A 13,048-nucleotide genomic window follows, 5' to 3' on the forward strand; every position below is an offset into this window, starting at 1 on the left:
AGGTTTAAAAAAAAAAAGGGCCATTCAGCGACAGACACTTTTCACCTGTCTGTCCGAGTGCAGCGATTGTGAACAATTTTCAAACATGAAGAAAATGTATAAAAGACAAGAAAGTGTTTAATGAATGAAATAATTTCTAATCAATAAAAAAAGTGGTGTTTTTTTATTACTTTGCTTATACAAAAAGAAAAATGTGTCATTTGCTTGCATGTCAAGCGTCGGTCAACTTGTTTCCACTCACGTAACGAAACATTATCTGACCTTATTTTGGTTGGAAATCCCCCTCAGAAGCTCAACTGCGCATGTCCTACGTTATTATCTGGGTCTTTTGTGTGAACATATAAAGAGGCTGCCCCGCAGCCATTTTTATGCACGCTTTGAATGGAAGTGTTATGTCGGTCTCGATGGTACGTGAACAAGGCAAGTTACATTAAACACATTGATTCACAAGAATTTTCCCCGTTATATTCTGTTATTAGAAGTCAAACATGCAGAATCCATGAAAAAGTTATTGAATGTGTGTTACTGCAGGAGTATGACTCAACGAATGGGGATTCCTGAGGATTTCCTTTTAAATACGGCGGAGTGCACAGACGTACAAAATGCTCACGTAACCCTGACAGACGCTGCTGTATCTGTTCTCGTTAGCATTTTTTTTTTAAATTCCAGATCAAGGAGGTCTTTCCAGCTGAAGTTAAATTACAGTGCATAGAGGAAACTTCTACTGGACTGTACAAGTGGCCAACACGTCCTGACATTTTGATAGAATCCATTACCAGCATCACCAAAAGCATCATCAATGCCTGTTCTGGATGAAAAAAGTTCAACCAGAAGACAGTTTTTCAAGTTTTTGTAAAAGTGAAGAATTGGTGTGTGTTACACTTCCTGATGACATTATGCCTGTAATAGCTGTGTCATTTTTGAACTATCACGATTTTCATTACGATTCTTTTTCCTAGTCCCAGACTACATGGCCTACTTAAATAGTTGAAGTAATGAAAAAATTAATTTCTAAATGTCAGCATCAGTTTTTGAAATGAAAATTACCATCAACAGAACTCAATTTGTAAATCTATTTACAATCATTTAATTTCCTAACAAAGAAACATTGTTTAGATAACTTGTGCTGTCTGTCCTATGTGAGAAGAGTTGCAGCTTCATAATGAATCTGTCATGTATGTAGCATGTTCCAAATCTTGAAAATAAATATATTATTAATAAATGGTATAAATTAACATCTTAAAACATATATTAAAATCTATTTTTTGATCAGTAAGTAACATTTTTATAATAAAGACAGTAGCGCATTTCAGGTTTGAAGGACTCTATATTAAAAGGAAAAATGTCTTTCAAAAATACATCATGATGGGTTAGTTTTTGATAAATGGGGATATATGGTGTTCAGGCATCATAATGCATTACATTTGCTGTAAAATTAAAAAGATTTTCTAAAGTAGCTGAACAGATTTACATGTTACTTGTAAAATGTCTGCCCTGTTATGTGAATGAGGCTCGAGTATAAATACAGAGCAATTCTGCAACAGCTACTACAAAAAGTTATCTTTTTATTGCTGTTTCTGTGAAATTGAAGGATCAGTTAAAACAAATAGTTCTGAATTCCAAATTTTGAGGTTTATTTTTTAACCTCTAAGTCCTGCTAAAAGGCTAAAGAGCAAATAGAGTGTCAAATACATTTGTTACTGTTACGACTGCTAGTAATTTTCTTTTCGTCACTGATGGATTATGTTCGTCAATGACAAGTGTGACGAGCGCCAGCAAGAACCCTGCAAATGGTTTGACGTTAAGCACCACACTAAGCTTTCTTTGTGGCTAATAAACTAAATTAATACTCAGACAGTCCAATGCAGATTATCTATGCTACAGGTTTACTTGCTCCTGGTCAGAAACACTCCACTGATGAATGAACGATGAACGTCTCCTGTGCTGGCAGTGTGAACTGAAAAGCCTGGACTGCACGATAAATTAAAACAACATTAAGAGATTTTCTGCAACACTCAGTGCTGCACTGTGTTCAAGAAAACATGCTAAACCTACCATAGAAAACTAGGAAAGATGAGAAATTCAGCTTTAAGGCAGATCTATGTGGAGATTATGTTTAAGTTATGCTTAAAGATGTTTATCGGTTGCTTTCATGGTTTTGTCTGGGGTAAAATCACTCCAGTGCTACAGATGCAATGGACAGAGATCTGAAGTCTTACTTGGTAATATGCTTTCTTGATCTCTTTCTGGGATGCTGTGCGAGGTACTCCGAGAACCTGGTAAAAGTCCTGTTTATTACAATCAATGGAACTAATGTGGAAAGACAGCCTCGGCAGGACATGATGAGGGTTTCCACCTGCAAACATACACCATAAAACACTGTAAAAAGAAAATATATCTGCAAAAACGCTCCTGAAAAAACAGACTGGAAATAATCATGATATTAGCTGGATTTGGTTTTATAAGAACAATCACGTGTTGATTCAGAACTTAAGTCACTAAATGGCATGACAGCATGAACGGATCATCTTGGTCAGTCTTAAAGCAGGAATGATGAGGATGAAAAGTTGGCTTGCCACAGCTGAATGGTTAAGAAGCAGCTTTAGGACCGAAAGGTTGCTGCTGGACCAGCAGGAATGGCTGAAGTGCCTTTGAGCAAGGCACCTAACCCCCAGGCTGCTCTGGGTATTTTGTACGTCCCTTTCGATAAGAGCATCTGCTAAATGCCTGTAATGTAAAGTTAAAGGGGAACTGAAGTCATTTTTAAACTTGTTTTATTTCTTAGTTAACGCGTTATTCAATTACGTTTTCGGTTTTATTAACCTTATATCGTTACTCGTATTGGCATATTATATTACACTTATCAGTCTTGGTTTGGTTTTTAGCCATGTTGAATGTAGTTTGTATGGTCCACGGCAGGCGTCGCTTATCCACGCGATCTTCACGAGACTTGTGCGAGACCTCAAACGTGAAGTGTCAGCGTCACCATTTTGAAAACTGTTTACACAGCAGCCAGATCGCCATATCATTCCAATTTAGCATAGAATAGAATGCCTTTATTGTCACTATACACATGTACAATGAGATTAAAGCATCTCCAATAACAGTGCAAACAGCGTGGAGAGAGAGAGAGAGAGAGAGAGAGAGAGAGGGAGGAAGGGGGGGAAGGGGGGTGTAAGGTGCACAGTCTGAGGTGTATGTCTTGTGTTACACATTATGGAGTGAGGTATTTAGATTAATTTCTAGACTTGCCAGCTTCATCAGTGATGGAGTGTCGGTCCTGCGCGCTGTGGCGCGTGCACCTGAAAGTGCGCCTTGGGCTGCGCGCTGATGCACCAAGTGGACTCCAGCACACGTGTTGTGAACAAGGCACACCTGAGCTCAATTAAAGAACTACAGTGGTGCTTGAAAGTTTGTGAACCCTTTAGAATTTTCTAGATTTCTGCATAAATATGACCCAAAACATCAGAGTTTCACACAAGTCCTAAAAGTAAATAAAGAGAACCCAGTTAAACAAAGGAGACAAAAATATTATACTTTGTTTTGTTTTTTATTGGGGAAAATGATCCAATATTACATATCTGTGAGTGGCAAAAGCATGTGAACCTTTGCTTTCAGTATCTGGTGTGACCCCCTTGTGCAGCAATAACTGCAACAAAATGTTTCTGGTAACTGTCAATCAGTCCTGCACACCAGCTTGGAGGAATTTCAGCCCATTCCTCTGTACAGAACAGCTTCAGCTCTGGGATGTTGGTGGGTTTCCTCACATGAACTGCTCGCTTCAGGGCTTTTCACAACATTTCGATTGGATTAAGGTCAGGACTTTGACTTGGCCATTCCAAAACTTTATTCTTCTTTAACCATTCTTTGGTAGAACGACTTGTGTGCTTAGGGTCGTTGTCTTGCTGCATGACCCACCTTCTCTTGAGATTAAGTTCAGGGACAAATGTCCTGATATTTTCCTTTAGAATTCGCTGGCATAATTCAGAATTTATTGTTCCATCAATGATGGCAAGCCGTCCTGGCCCAGATGCAGCAAATCAGGCCCAAACCATGATACTACCATCACCATGTTTCACAGATGGGATAAGGTTCTTATGCTGGAATGCAGTGTTTTCCTTTCTCCAAACATAATGCTTCTCATTAAAAACCAAAATGTTCTATTTTGGTCTCATCCATCCACAAAACATTTTTCCAATAGCCTTCTGGCTTGTCTATGTGATCTTTAACAAACTGCAGATGAGCAGCAATGTTCTTTTTGGAGAACCGTGGCTTTCTCCTTGCAACCCTGCCATACACACCAGTGTTGTTCAGTGTTCTCCTGATGGTGGACTCATGAACATTAGCCAATGTGAGAGAGGCCTTCAGTTGCTTAGAAGTTACCCTGGGGTCCTTTGTGACCTCGCCGACTATTACACGCCTTGCTCTTGGAGTGATCTTTGCTGGTCAACCACTCCTGGGGAGGGTAACAATGGTCTTGAATTTCCTCCATTTGTACACAGTCTGTCTGATTGTGGATTGGTGGAGTCCAAACTCTTTAGAGATGGTTTTGTAAACTTTTCCAGCCTGATGAGCATCAACAATGCTTTTTCTGAGGTCCTCAGAAATCTCCTCTGTTCATGCTAAAATACACTTCCACAAACGTGTTGTGAAGATCAGACTTTGATAGATCCCTGTTCTTTAAATAAAACAGGGTGCCCACTCACACCTGATTGTCATCCCATTGATTGAAAACACCTGACTTGAATTTCACCTCCAAATTAACTGCTAATCCTAAAGGTTCACATACTTTTGCAACTCACAGATATGTAATATTGGATCATTTTCCTCAATAAATAAATGACCAAGTATAATATTTTTGTCTCATTTGTTTAAATTGGTTCTCGTTATCTACTTTTAGGACTTGTGTGAAAATCTGATGTTTTAGGTCATATTTATGCAGAAATATAGAAAATTCTAAAGGGTTCACAAACGTTCAAGCACTTTCAAGTATGTGTTTGCCTATTTAAGGACTGTGCTGATGCATTTGCATCGTGAAGTATTACGATACGCATGTACGCATTACTGAGTCTTTCTACTCGTTGTCTTGATTTCCTGTTTCTCGTTCTTGTCCTTGCTTAGCCTTTGATGTACTGTTTGCGCCTCAACTGACCTTTTTACTTGTATTCTTGTTTTTGATTGTTTGCCTGTGTATATACTGTCTCACTGTATACATATTCTGCACCTTATTAAACTGTATACTTCTGCACATACATCCGCCTCCCTCGCGTACGTGACAAGGAGATTATTCCATACGACTTCGAACCAACGTGGAGTAGAGAAGAGTTGGAAAGATGACAGGATAAGGACTAGTACGTCATTACTGTCACACAATTAAAACGTGCTGGATCAGGCAGCTGGTGGGTTTTTAAAATAATAAATACACGCATGTATTTTTGTGATAAATACATATTACACTGAGTGCATTTCCCACATAATCCTCACTAAGGTTTCAGACAGCACTACAAAATGGCGTCCCCACTACATCATGCCCTACTGTATATAGTGAGCAATTTTGGACACAAGGAAAACTTCCGGCTTGATTACGTCAGCATTTGAAGGAGGGCACGTGCATCTTTTGACAACGTTGGCAGATGTTGGTCACTTTGATTTCCGCTGTACATTTTACTTCCATCCTATGATGTTTCGCACAGGTCTCAGCGAATCTCGTTTATGGCCATTGCTTTGACATATGGACTGGTATATTACAAAGCATATTTCAAACACTCATAACTTGCTATAGCAGTGACAAAATAGCTGTGAGAAATGCTCATTTTATAAAATGAGATCAATAGAATTTCGATAATAAAAAAATTGCCTTCAGTTTCCCTTTAATGTAATGCTGATGTCAAGATCAACCTCCAGGTTTCTACTGATATAAAACACCGCTTTAAGCTGTAGAACAAACCGGATTCGTCAACAGCCAACAAGACATTTTCTGATGCTGCAGATTTCTATTTTATGACTTCTACATTATCAAGTCTGTACAAAAACATTCTAGATTTCCAAACGTTCATTTTGCAGCACAAAATTAAAATGTTAAAGAAAAGGAAATGTATCTGAGCAGCATATTGCATAAAAGAGCACACTTCAGATTAAAAAAGAAAACATAAGGGTTGTTTTACAATCAGGGTACAAAGTTTGTGTCACAGGGGTCCAAAATTCAAATTGATTCAAACTGGTTCTTGTACCAGTTCTTAAGTGAAGGACAAGTTAAAGAACAGATTTCAGGTAATTTGACATGTGTATGGTAGTTTTGTGTAATCTGCTATAAGATAAAGAAGATTAAGTGTAGCTTTAAGCAGGGCTAGGAGAAACAAATGAAGTGATTCTCAGAGAGGACTTTTTTTTTTTTGACAATTCAGAATCCACTACTTCCATAGTGCTTTTAAATATAAGGCTGTAAGCTTTGTGTTAGTTGTCTCTAATATTTATGTCCCAATATCTTGACCACATTTTAGGATGAAAATAATCATTTTAGATATGTTATTTTATATTGAAAAATTAGCTGTCTCGGAGAGGACATTTTTTTGACACAATTACATACTAATTTGATCAAAATAGTCTGAAAACTTACTGGCATTCAACATTAAAACTTAACTATGTTTCCAATGATATGGAACCAAATATTTGTTTTATGGTATAAAGAATGATTTAAGTGCATCCCTTTTGGAGCTACCTGTGGTCAAAAAAGCACTTTTTCTAAAAGACACGAGTAATTTTGCTAAATATGACATATATTGCCATACAGTCACCAAAAATAACGTTATCACCAATTTTTTTTTTTTTTGCATGGTAAATAGAGCTATCACAGGGCTACAATAAACAACCAAGTTTATTTAGTCAAGCCTTTTGATATTGAAGATAAGTGTTAAATGTGATTTTTAGCTTGCATACCCTGATTGTAAAACAACCCATAATGAAGGCTGCTGGGTTTTGGTGCAAAATTAAGAAGCAAGAATCCAGAAGAACTGTGGCTGGTTCTGCAAGATGCTCAGTAAAACCTACAGCTCATTTCCTTATAAAACTGCACTCACTGTACCTGAGACTACTATTTTTTTTCCAAATATTGACTTTGTTTGGTTCATTATGGCTTAGTACTGTTTATAGTATTTTTAAATGCTGAAACATTTTTCATTTTATTACTTTAAGTCATTTTCGGTCTACAGCATTTCTTTACATGTGCCTAAGACTTTTACACAGTACTGTAAAGAATAATTAAACCCCGAGCACCGCTCGCGAGGTTCTACATGTCTGTTCGCTTGTCACTCTGAAGCTAACTGTTAGCATGCGGCTTAGCCAGGCCCTACTGCTCACCTAACAGTCCTGTCAATGTCACCGCTTTCTCCGTTCCCTCTCCAGCTCTGCTGCCCACCGACCAAAACACACCGCCCCTGAATTTCGCAAGAGCTCCATTAACTCCTTGAAGCCTGGAGGCAAAAGTGCTACAATTCCGAACATTAGAGAACACAGTGACTGTCACCCAGCGTGCTGTACACCGAGCTGCGGAGGACGCCATCACTACTAACTTCGCACAGTAATGTGACAAACTGCGCATGCGTGAGAAACAATGCGCACGCGCACAACTGATCTCTACACTATCTGGATCGTTCATTGTCCAATCTTCTTCTTCTGTCGGTTTTTATTGGAGGTTTACAAACGGTGTGTATTACCTCCATCTACTGGGCTCAGGTGTGATCCAGGGGATATTAAATCATAGATGTATTATAAGGAAAAAAACAAAAACTAAATTCTTCTTGCTAATTCCTCAGGAACCTGATGTATAAATTTATGTGTCGTCTGGATGAGTCAGTAAATTCTATTATAGGGGTTTTAACCAGCCCAAGAAGGAGCTGTGTAAGGTACTCATCCAGGCTCAGAAAACACTGGCGAGAGAAACTGTATGTATTTACGTCTCTGACTTAATGGCTGGACTTCTTGTGTGTGTGTGTATATATATATATATATATATATATATATATCTCATCTCATCTCATCTCATTATCTCTAGCCGCTTTATCCTTCTACAGGGTCGCAGGCAAGCTGGAGCCTATCCCAGCTGACTACGGGCGAAAGGCAGGGTACACCCTGGACAAGTCGCCAGGTCATCACAGGGCTGACACATAGACACAGACAACCATTCACACTCACATTCACACCTACGCTCAATTTAGAGTCACCAGTTAACCTAACCTGCATGTCTTTGGACTGTGGGGGAAACCGGAGCACCCGGAGGAAACCCACGCGGACATGGGGAGAACATGCAAACTCCGCACAGAAAGGCCCTCGCCGGCCACGGGGCTCGAACCCGGACCTTCTTGCTGTGAGGCGACAGCGCTAATCACTACACCACCGTGCCACCATGTGTATATATATATATATATATATATATATATATATATATATATATATATATGTGTATGTATGTGTGTGTGTATGCTTATGCGTATGTGTATGTATATATGGATGGATGCATGTGTATATATACTGTATGATTTACTTTTATTACTGCTTTCCTAAATTTGTTTTAATCTTTTTTTGTGTGTGTGCTATGGACCCTGTTGTGAGTCTGTAATAAAGATTGAATTGAATTTAATTGTGTTTCCCTTAAATACTGTATTAGAGCTGTCACTACTGATTGTGTATTAGGCTGACTTAATAAATTATTCATAGTTACAGGTTTCCTTATTGCCCTCCTTATCTTCTCGCTTTCAGTAGAATACTGTCTGCTGTGTAAAAGAACATGCTCCACTTTTTCCATTTCTCCACAGTGTGCACAGGCCCCGGACTGATGTTTCCCTATGGTATACAACCCACCATTTCAAGGTTCAAGGCTTTTTAATTTGCCATTTGTGCATAAACCAACAGTTCAGACACATTGGAATTTTTGTGCAGGGCTCTGTCAGTCAACAGATTAGAAAATAAAAACACTATAATAAAAATATAAAATATAGAAACACTATACAATACGTGAGGGGGGGGGAGTTATATGCTCAAAAATTTAAATACAAGTACAACCCCGATTCCAAAAAAGTTGGGACAAAGTACAAATTGTAAATAAAAACAGAATGCAATAATTTACAAATCTCAGAAACTGATATTGTATTCACAATAGAACATAGACAACATATCAAATGTCGAAAGTGAGACATTTTGAAATTTCATGCCAAATATTGGCTCATTTGAAATTTCATGACAGCAACACATCTCAAAAAAGTTGGGACAGGGGCAATGAGAGGCTGGAAAAGTTAAAGGTACAAAAAAGGAACAGCTGGAGGACCAAATTGCGACTCATTAGGTCAATTGGCAATAGGTCATTAACATGACTGGGTATAAAAAGAGCATCTTGGAGTGGCAGCGGCTCTCAGAAGTAAAGGTGGGAAGAGGATCACCAATCCCCCTAATTTTGCGCCGACAAATAGTGGAGCAATATCAGAAAGGAGTTCGACAGCGTAAAATTGCAAAGAGTTTGAACATATCATCATCTACAGTGCATATCATCAATATCATCAAAAGATTCAGAGAATCTGGAAGAATCTCTGTGCGTAAGGGTCAAGGCTGGAAAACCATACTGGGTGCCCGTGATCTTCGGGCCCTTAGACACCACTGCATCACATACAGGCATGCTTCTGTATTGGAAATCACAAAATGGGCTCAGGAATATTTCCAGAAAACATTATCTGTGAACACAATTCACCGTGCCATCCGCCGTTGCCAGCTAAAACTCTATAGTTCAAAGAAGAAGCCTTATCTAAACATGATCCAGAAGCGCAGACGTCTTCTCTGGGCCAAGGCTCATTTAAAATGGACTGTGGCAAAGTGGAAAACTGTTCTGTGGTCAGACGAATCAAAATTTGAAGTTCTTTTTGGAACTCAGGGACGCCGTGTCATTCGGACTAAAGAGGAGAAGGACGACCCAAGTTGTTATCAGCGCTCAGTTCAGAAGCCTGCATCTCTGATGGTATGGGGTTGCATTAGTGCGTGTGGCATGAGCAGCTTACACATCTGGAAAGACACCATCAATGCTGAAAGGTATATCCAGGTTCATATGTAACATATGCTCCCATCCAGATGACATCTCTTTCAGGGAAGACCTTGTATTTTCCAACATGACAATGCCAAACCACATACTGCATCAATTACAGCATCATGGCTGCGTAGAAGAAGGGTCCGGGTACTGAACTGGCCAGCCTGCAGTCCAGATCTTTCACCCATAGAAAACATTTGGCGCATCATAAAACGGAAGATACGACAAAAAGACCTAAGACAGTTGAGCAACTAGAATCCTACATTAGACAAGAATGGGCTAATATTCCTATCCCTAAACTTGAGCAACTTGTCTCCTCAGTCCACAGACGTTTACAGACTGTTGTAAAGAGAAAAGGGGATGTCTCACAGTGGTAAACATGGCCTTGTCCCAACTTTTTTGAGATGTGTTGTGGTCATGAAATTTAAAATCACCTAATTTTTCTCTTTAAATGATACATTTTCTCAGTTTAAACATTTGATGTCATCTATGTTCTATTCTGAATAAAATATGGAATTTTGAAGCTTCCACATCATTGCATTCCGTTTTTATTTACAATTTGTACTTTGTCCCAACTTTTTTGGAATCAGGGTTGTATTAAACATAAGGAGAGGGCAAATGTTAAATAACATTAATAAAATATTAGGTCATATTTATGCAGAAATATAGAAAATTCTAAAAGGTTCACAAACTTTCAAGCACCACTGTACGTGTTTGCCTATTTAAGGACTGTGCTAATGCATTTGCATCGTGAAGTATTACGATACGCATGTACGCATTACCGAGTCTTTCTACCGTACCTGTTGTCTTTAGACTTGTGTGCCCAATCAGCCTAGTCATCCATACCTCCTCCTGCCGTTTCAGTTCACCACTCCTTGTTATTACCTCCTTTTGTAAATTATACAGATGTCTTCCTTTCTCCTCTGTACTGCCATATTCTACTGATGTTGTCTTTAATTATTAATTTAATTTCTGCTTTACTTAATGAAACCTTACGTTCAACCTCATTTACCTTGGTGGCCTCTTTAGCCAGTCTGTCCACCCTTTCATTTCCCTCAACCCCCTTATGTGCTGGAACCCATGTGAACTGAATAAGTAGCTTTTGCTGATTTATATTAAATATGAGGTGATTTATTTCATCTAAGAGGTCTTGTCGGCATGTGGATTTTCTGCTTTGGATACTGGTTAAGGAAGACATTGAATCTGAACAGATGACTGCTTTACTAGGCTTCACCTCCTCCACCCACTGCAGGGCCAGTATGATAGCCATCATTTCTGCTGAGAAAATTGACAGATGATCTGACATCCTTTTTTTGATATTAATATTGTAGCTGGGGATATGTACTGCTGCTCCTGTTTTACCAGTTTCATCTTTTGAAGCATCTGTATATATCTATGTTGTATCATCGTACATTATTTCTAAATACTGCTGTACATTCTGATAAACACCTCTAGATTTTACTATCTCCTTTGTTTTCATGTTTACAACAGGGAAACAGAATAACCAAGGGGGAATGATTGACCTTACTATTGTTTTACCGAATGGAATGTTGTTAATCCCCACTTGATTTGCCTGCTGATTACCATCCACCCAAAGCTACTTATGAGGTGACCATACTCCCAGCATTCCCTGAGTACCTGTTTGGTTGGGTGATTGTCCTCATGACCCTATAGATTAAGCCAATATGATACTGATAATTTCAGCCGCCTGAGGTCCAGTGGCATCTCTCGTTTCCACCTGAAGTGCTGGGATTGGAGAGGTTCTGAAGGCACCACAGCATATACGAAGGGCTTTGGCTTGTATCCTGTTCAGCTCTGATAAGGAAGACTTAGCTGCTGAATTATAAACTATACATCCATAAGACTGGTCGAACTAAGCACTATAGATTCTTTTCAAGGATGTGCTTGATGCCCCCCATTCATTTCCCGTTAAGCATTTCAAAATGTTAATACTCTTCTTACACTTATCAATAATCTTCTGTATGTGTACTTTAAAAGAAAGTTTAACATCAAACCATACATCTAGGTATCTTAAATTATCCACTTGCTTGAGTGGCTGCCCATATACAGTGGTGCTTGAAAGTTTGTGAACCCTTTAGAATTTTCTATATTTCTGCATAAATATGACTTAAAACATCATCAGATTTTCACACAAGTCCTAAAAGTAGATAAAGAGAACCTAGTTAAACAAATGAGACAAAAATGTTATACTTGGTCATTTATTTATTGAGGAAAATGATCCAATATTACATATCTGTGAGTGGCAAAAGTATGTGAACCTTTGCTTTCAGTATCTGGTGTGACCCCCTTGTGCAGCAATAACTGCAACTAAATGTTTCCGGTAACTGTTGATCAGTCCTGCACACCGGCTTGGAGGAATTTTAGCCCGTTCCTCCGTACAGAACAGCTTCAACTCTGGGATGTTGGTGGGTTTCCTCACATGAACTGCTCGCTTCAGGTCCTTCCACAACATTTCCATTGGATTAAGGTCAGGACTTTGACTTGGCCATTCCAAAACATTCACTTTATTCTTCTTTAACCATTCTTTGGTAGAACGGCTTGTGTGCTTAGGGTTGTTGTCTTGCTGCATGACCCACCTTCTCTTGAGATTCAGTTCATGGACAGATGTCCTGACATTTTCCTTTAGAATTTGCTGGTATAATTCAGAATTCATTGTTCCATCAATGATGGCAAGCCGTCCTGGCCCAGATGCAGCAAAACAGGCCCAAACCATGATACTACCACCACCATGTTTCACAGATGGGATAACGTTCTTATGCTGGAATGCAGTATTTTCCTTTCTCCAAACATAACGCTTCTCATTAAAACCAAAAAGTTCTATTTTGGTCTCATCCATCCACAAAACATTTTTCTAATAGCCTTCTGGCTTGTCCACGTGATCTTTAGCAAACTGCAGATGAGCAGCAATGTTCTTTTGGAGAGCAGTGGCTTTCTCCTTGCAACCCTGCCATGCACACCATT

At 38.9% G+C, this 13,048-nt stretch overlaps 1 protein-coding gene across 1 annotated transcript in view; it reads right to left on the reverse strand.

Annotated features, from left to right (window-relative positions):
- dnaja3a (DnaJ heat shock protein family (Hsp40) member A3a) overlaps positions 1–7,597 on the reverse strand; it is a 30,750-nt gene extending 23,153 nt beyond the window's left edge. The window contains exons 1-2 of the mRNA XM_060901412.1: positions 7,357–7,597; positions 2,220–2,356 (exon numbers count right to left, since the gene is read on the reverse strand). Coding sequence (XP_060757395.1) covers positions 2,220–2,356; positions 7,357–7,597 — 378 coding nt within the window. The remainder of the gene's footprint in view (positions 1–2,219; positions 2,357–7,356) is intronic.
- Between the last annotated feature and the right edge of the window lie 5,451 nt (positions 7,598–13,048).

The sequence above is a fragment of the Neoarius graeffei genome, chromosome 20, assembly GCF_027579695.1.
Source record: "Neoarius graeffei isolate fNeoGra1 chromosome 20, fNeoGra1.pri, whole genome shotgun sequence".
NCBI lineage: Eukaryota > Metazoa > Chordata > Actinopteri > Siluriformes > Ariidae > Neoarius > Neoarius graeffei.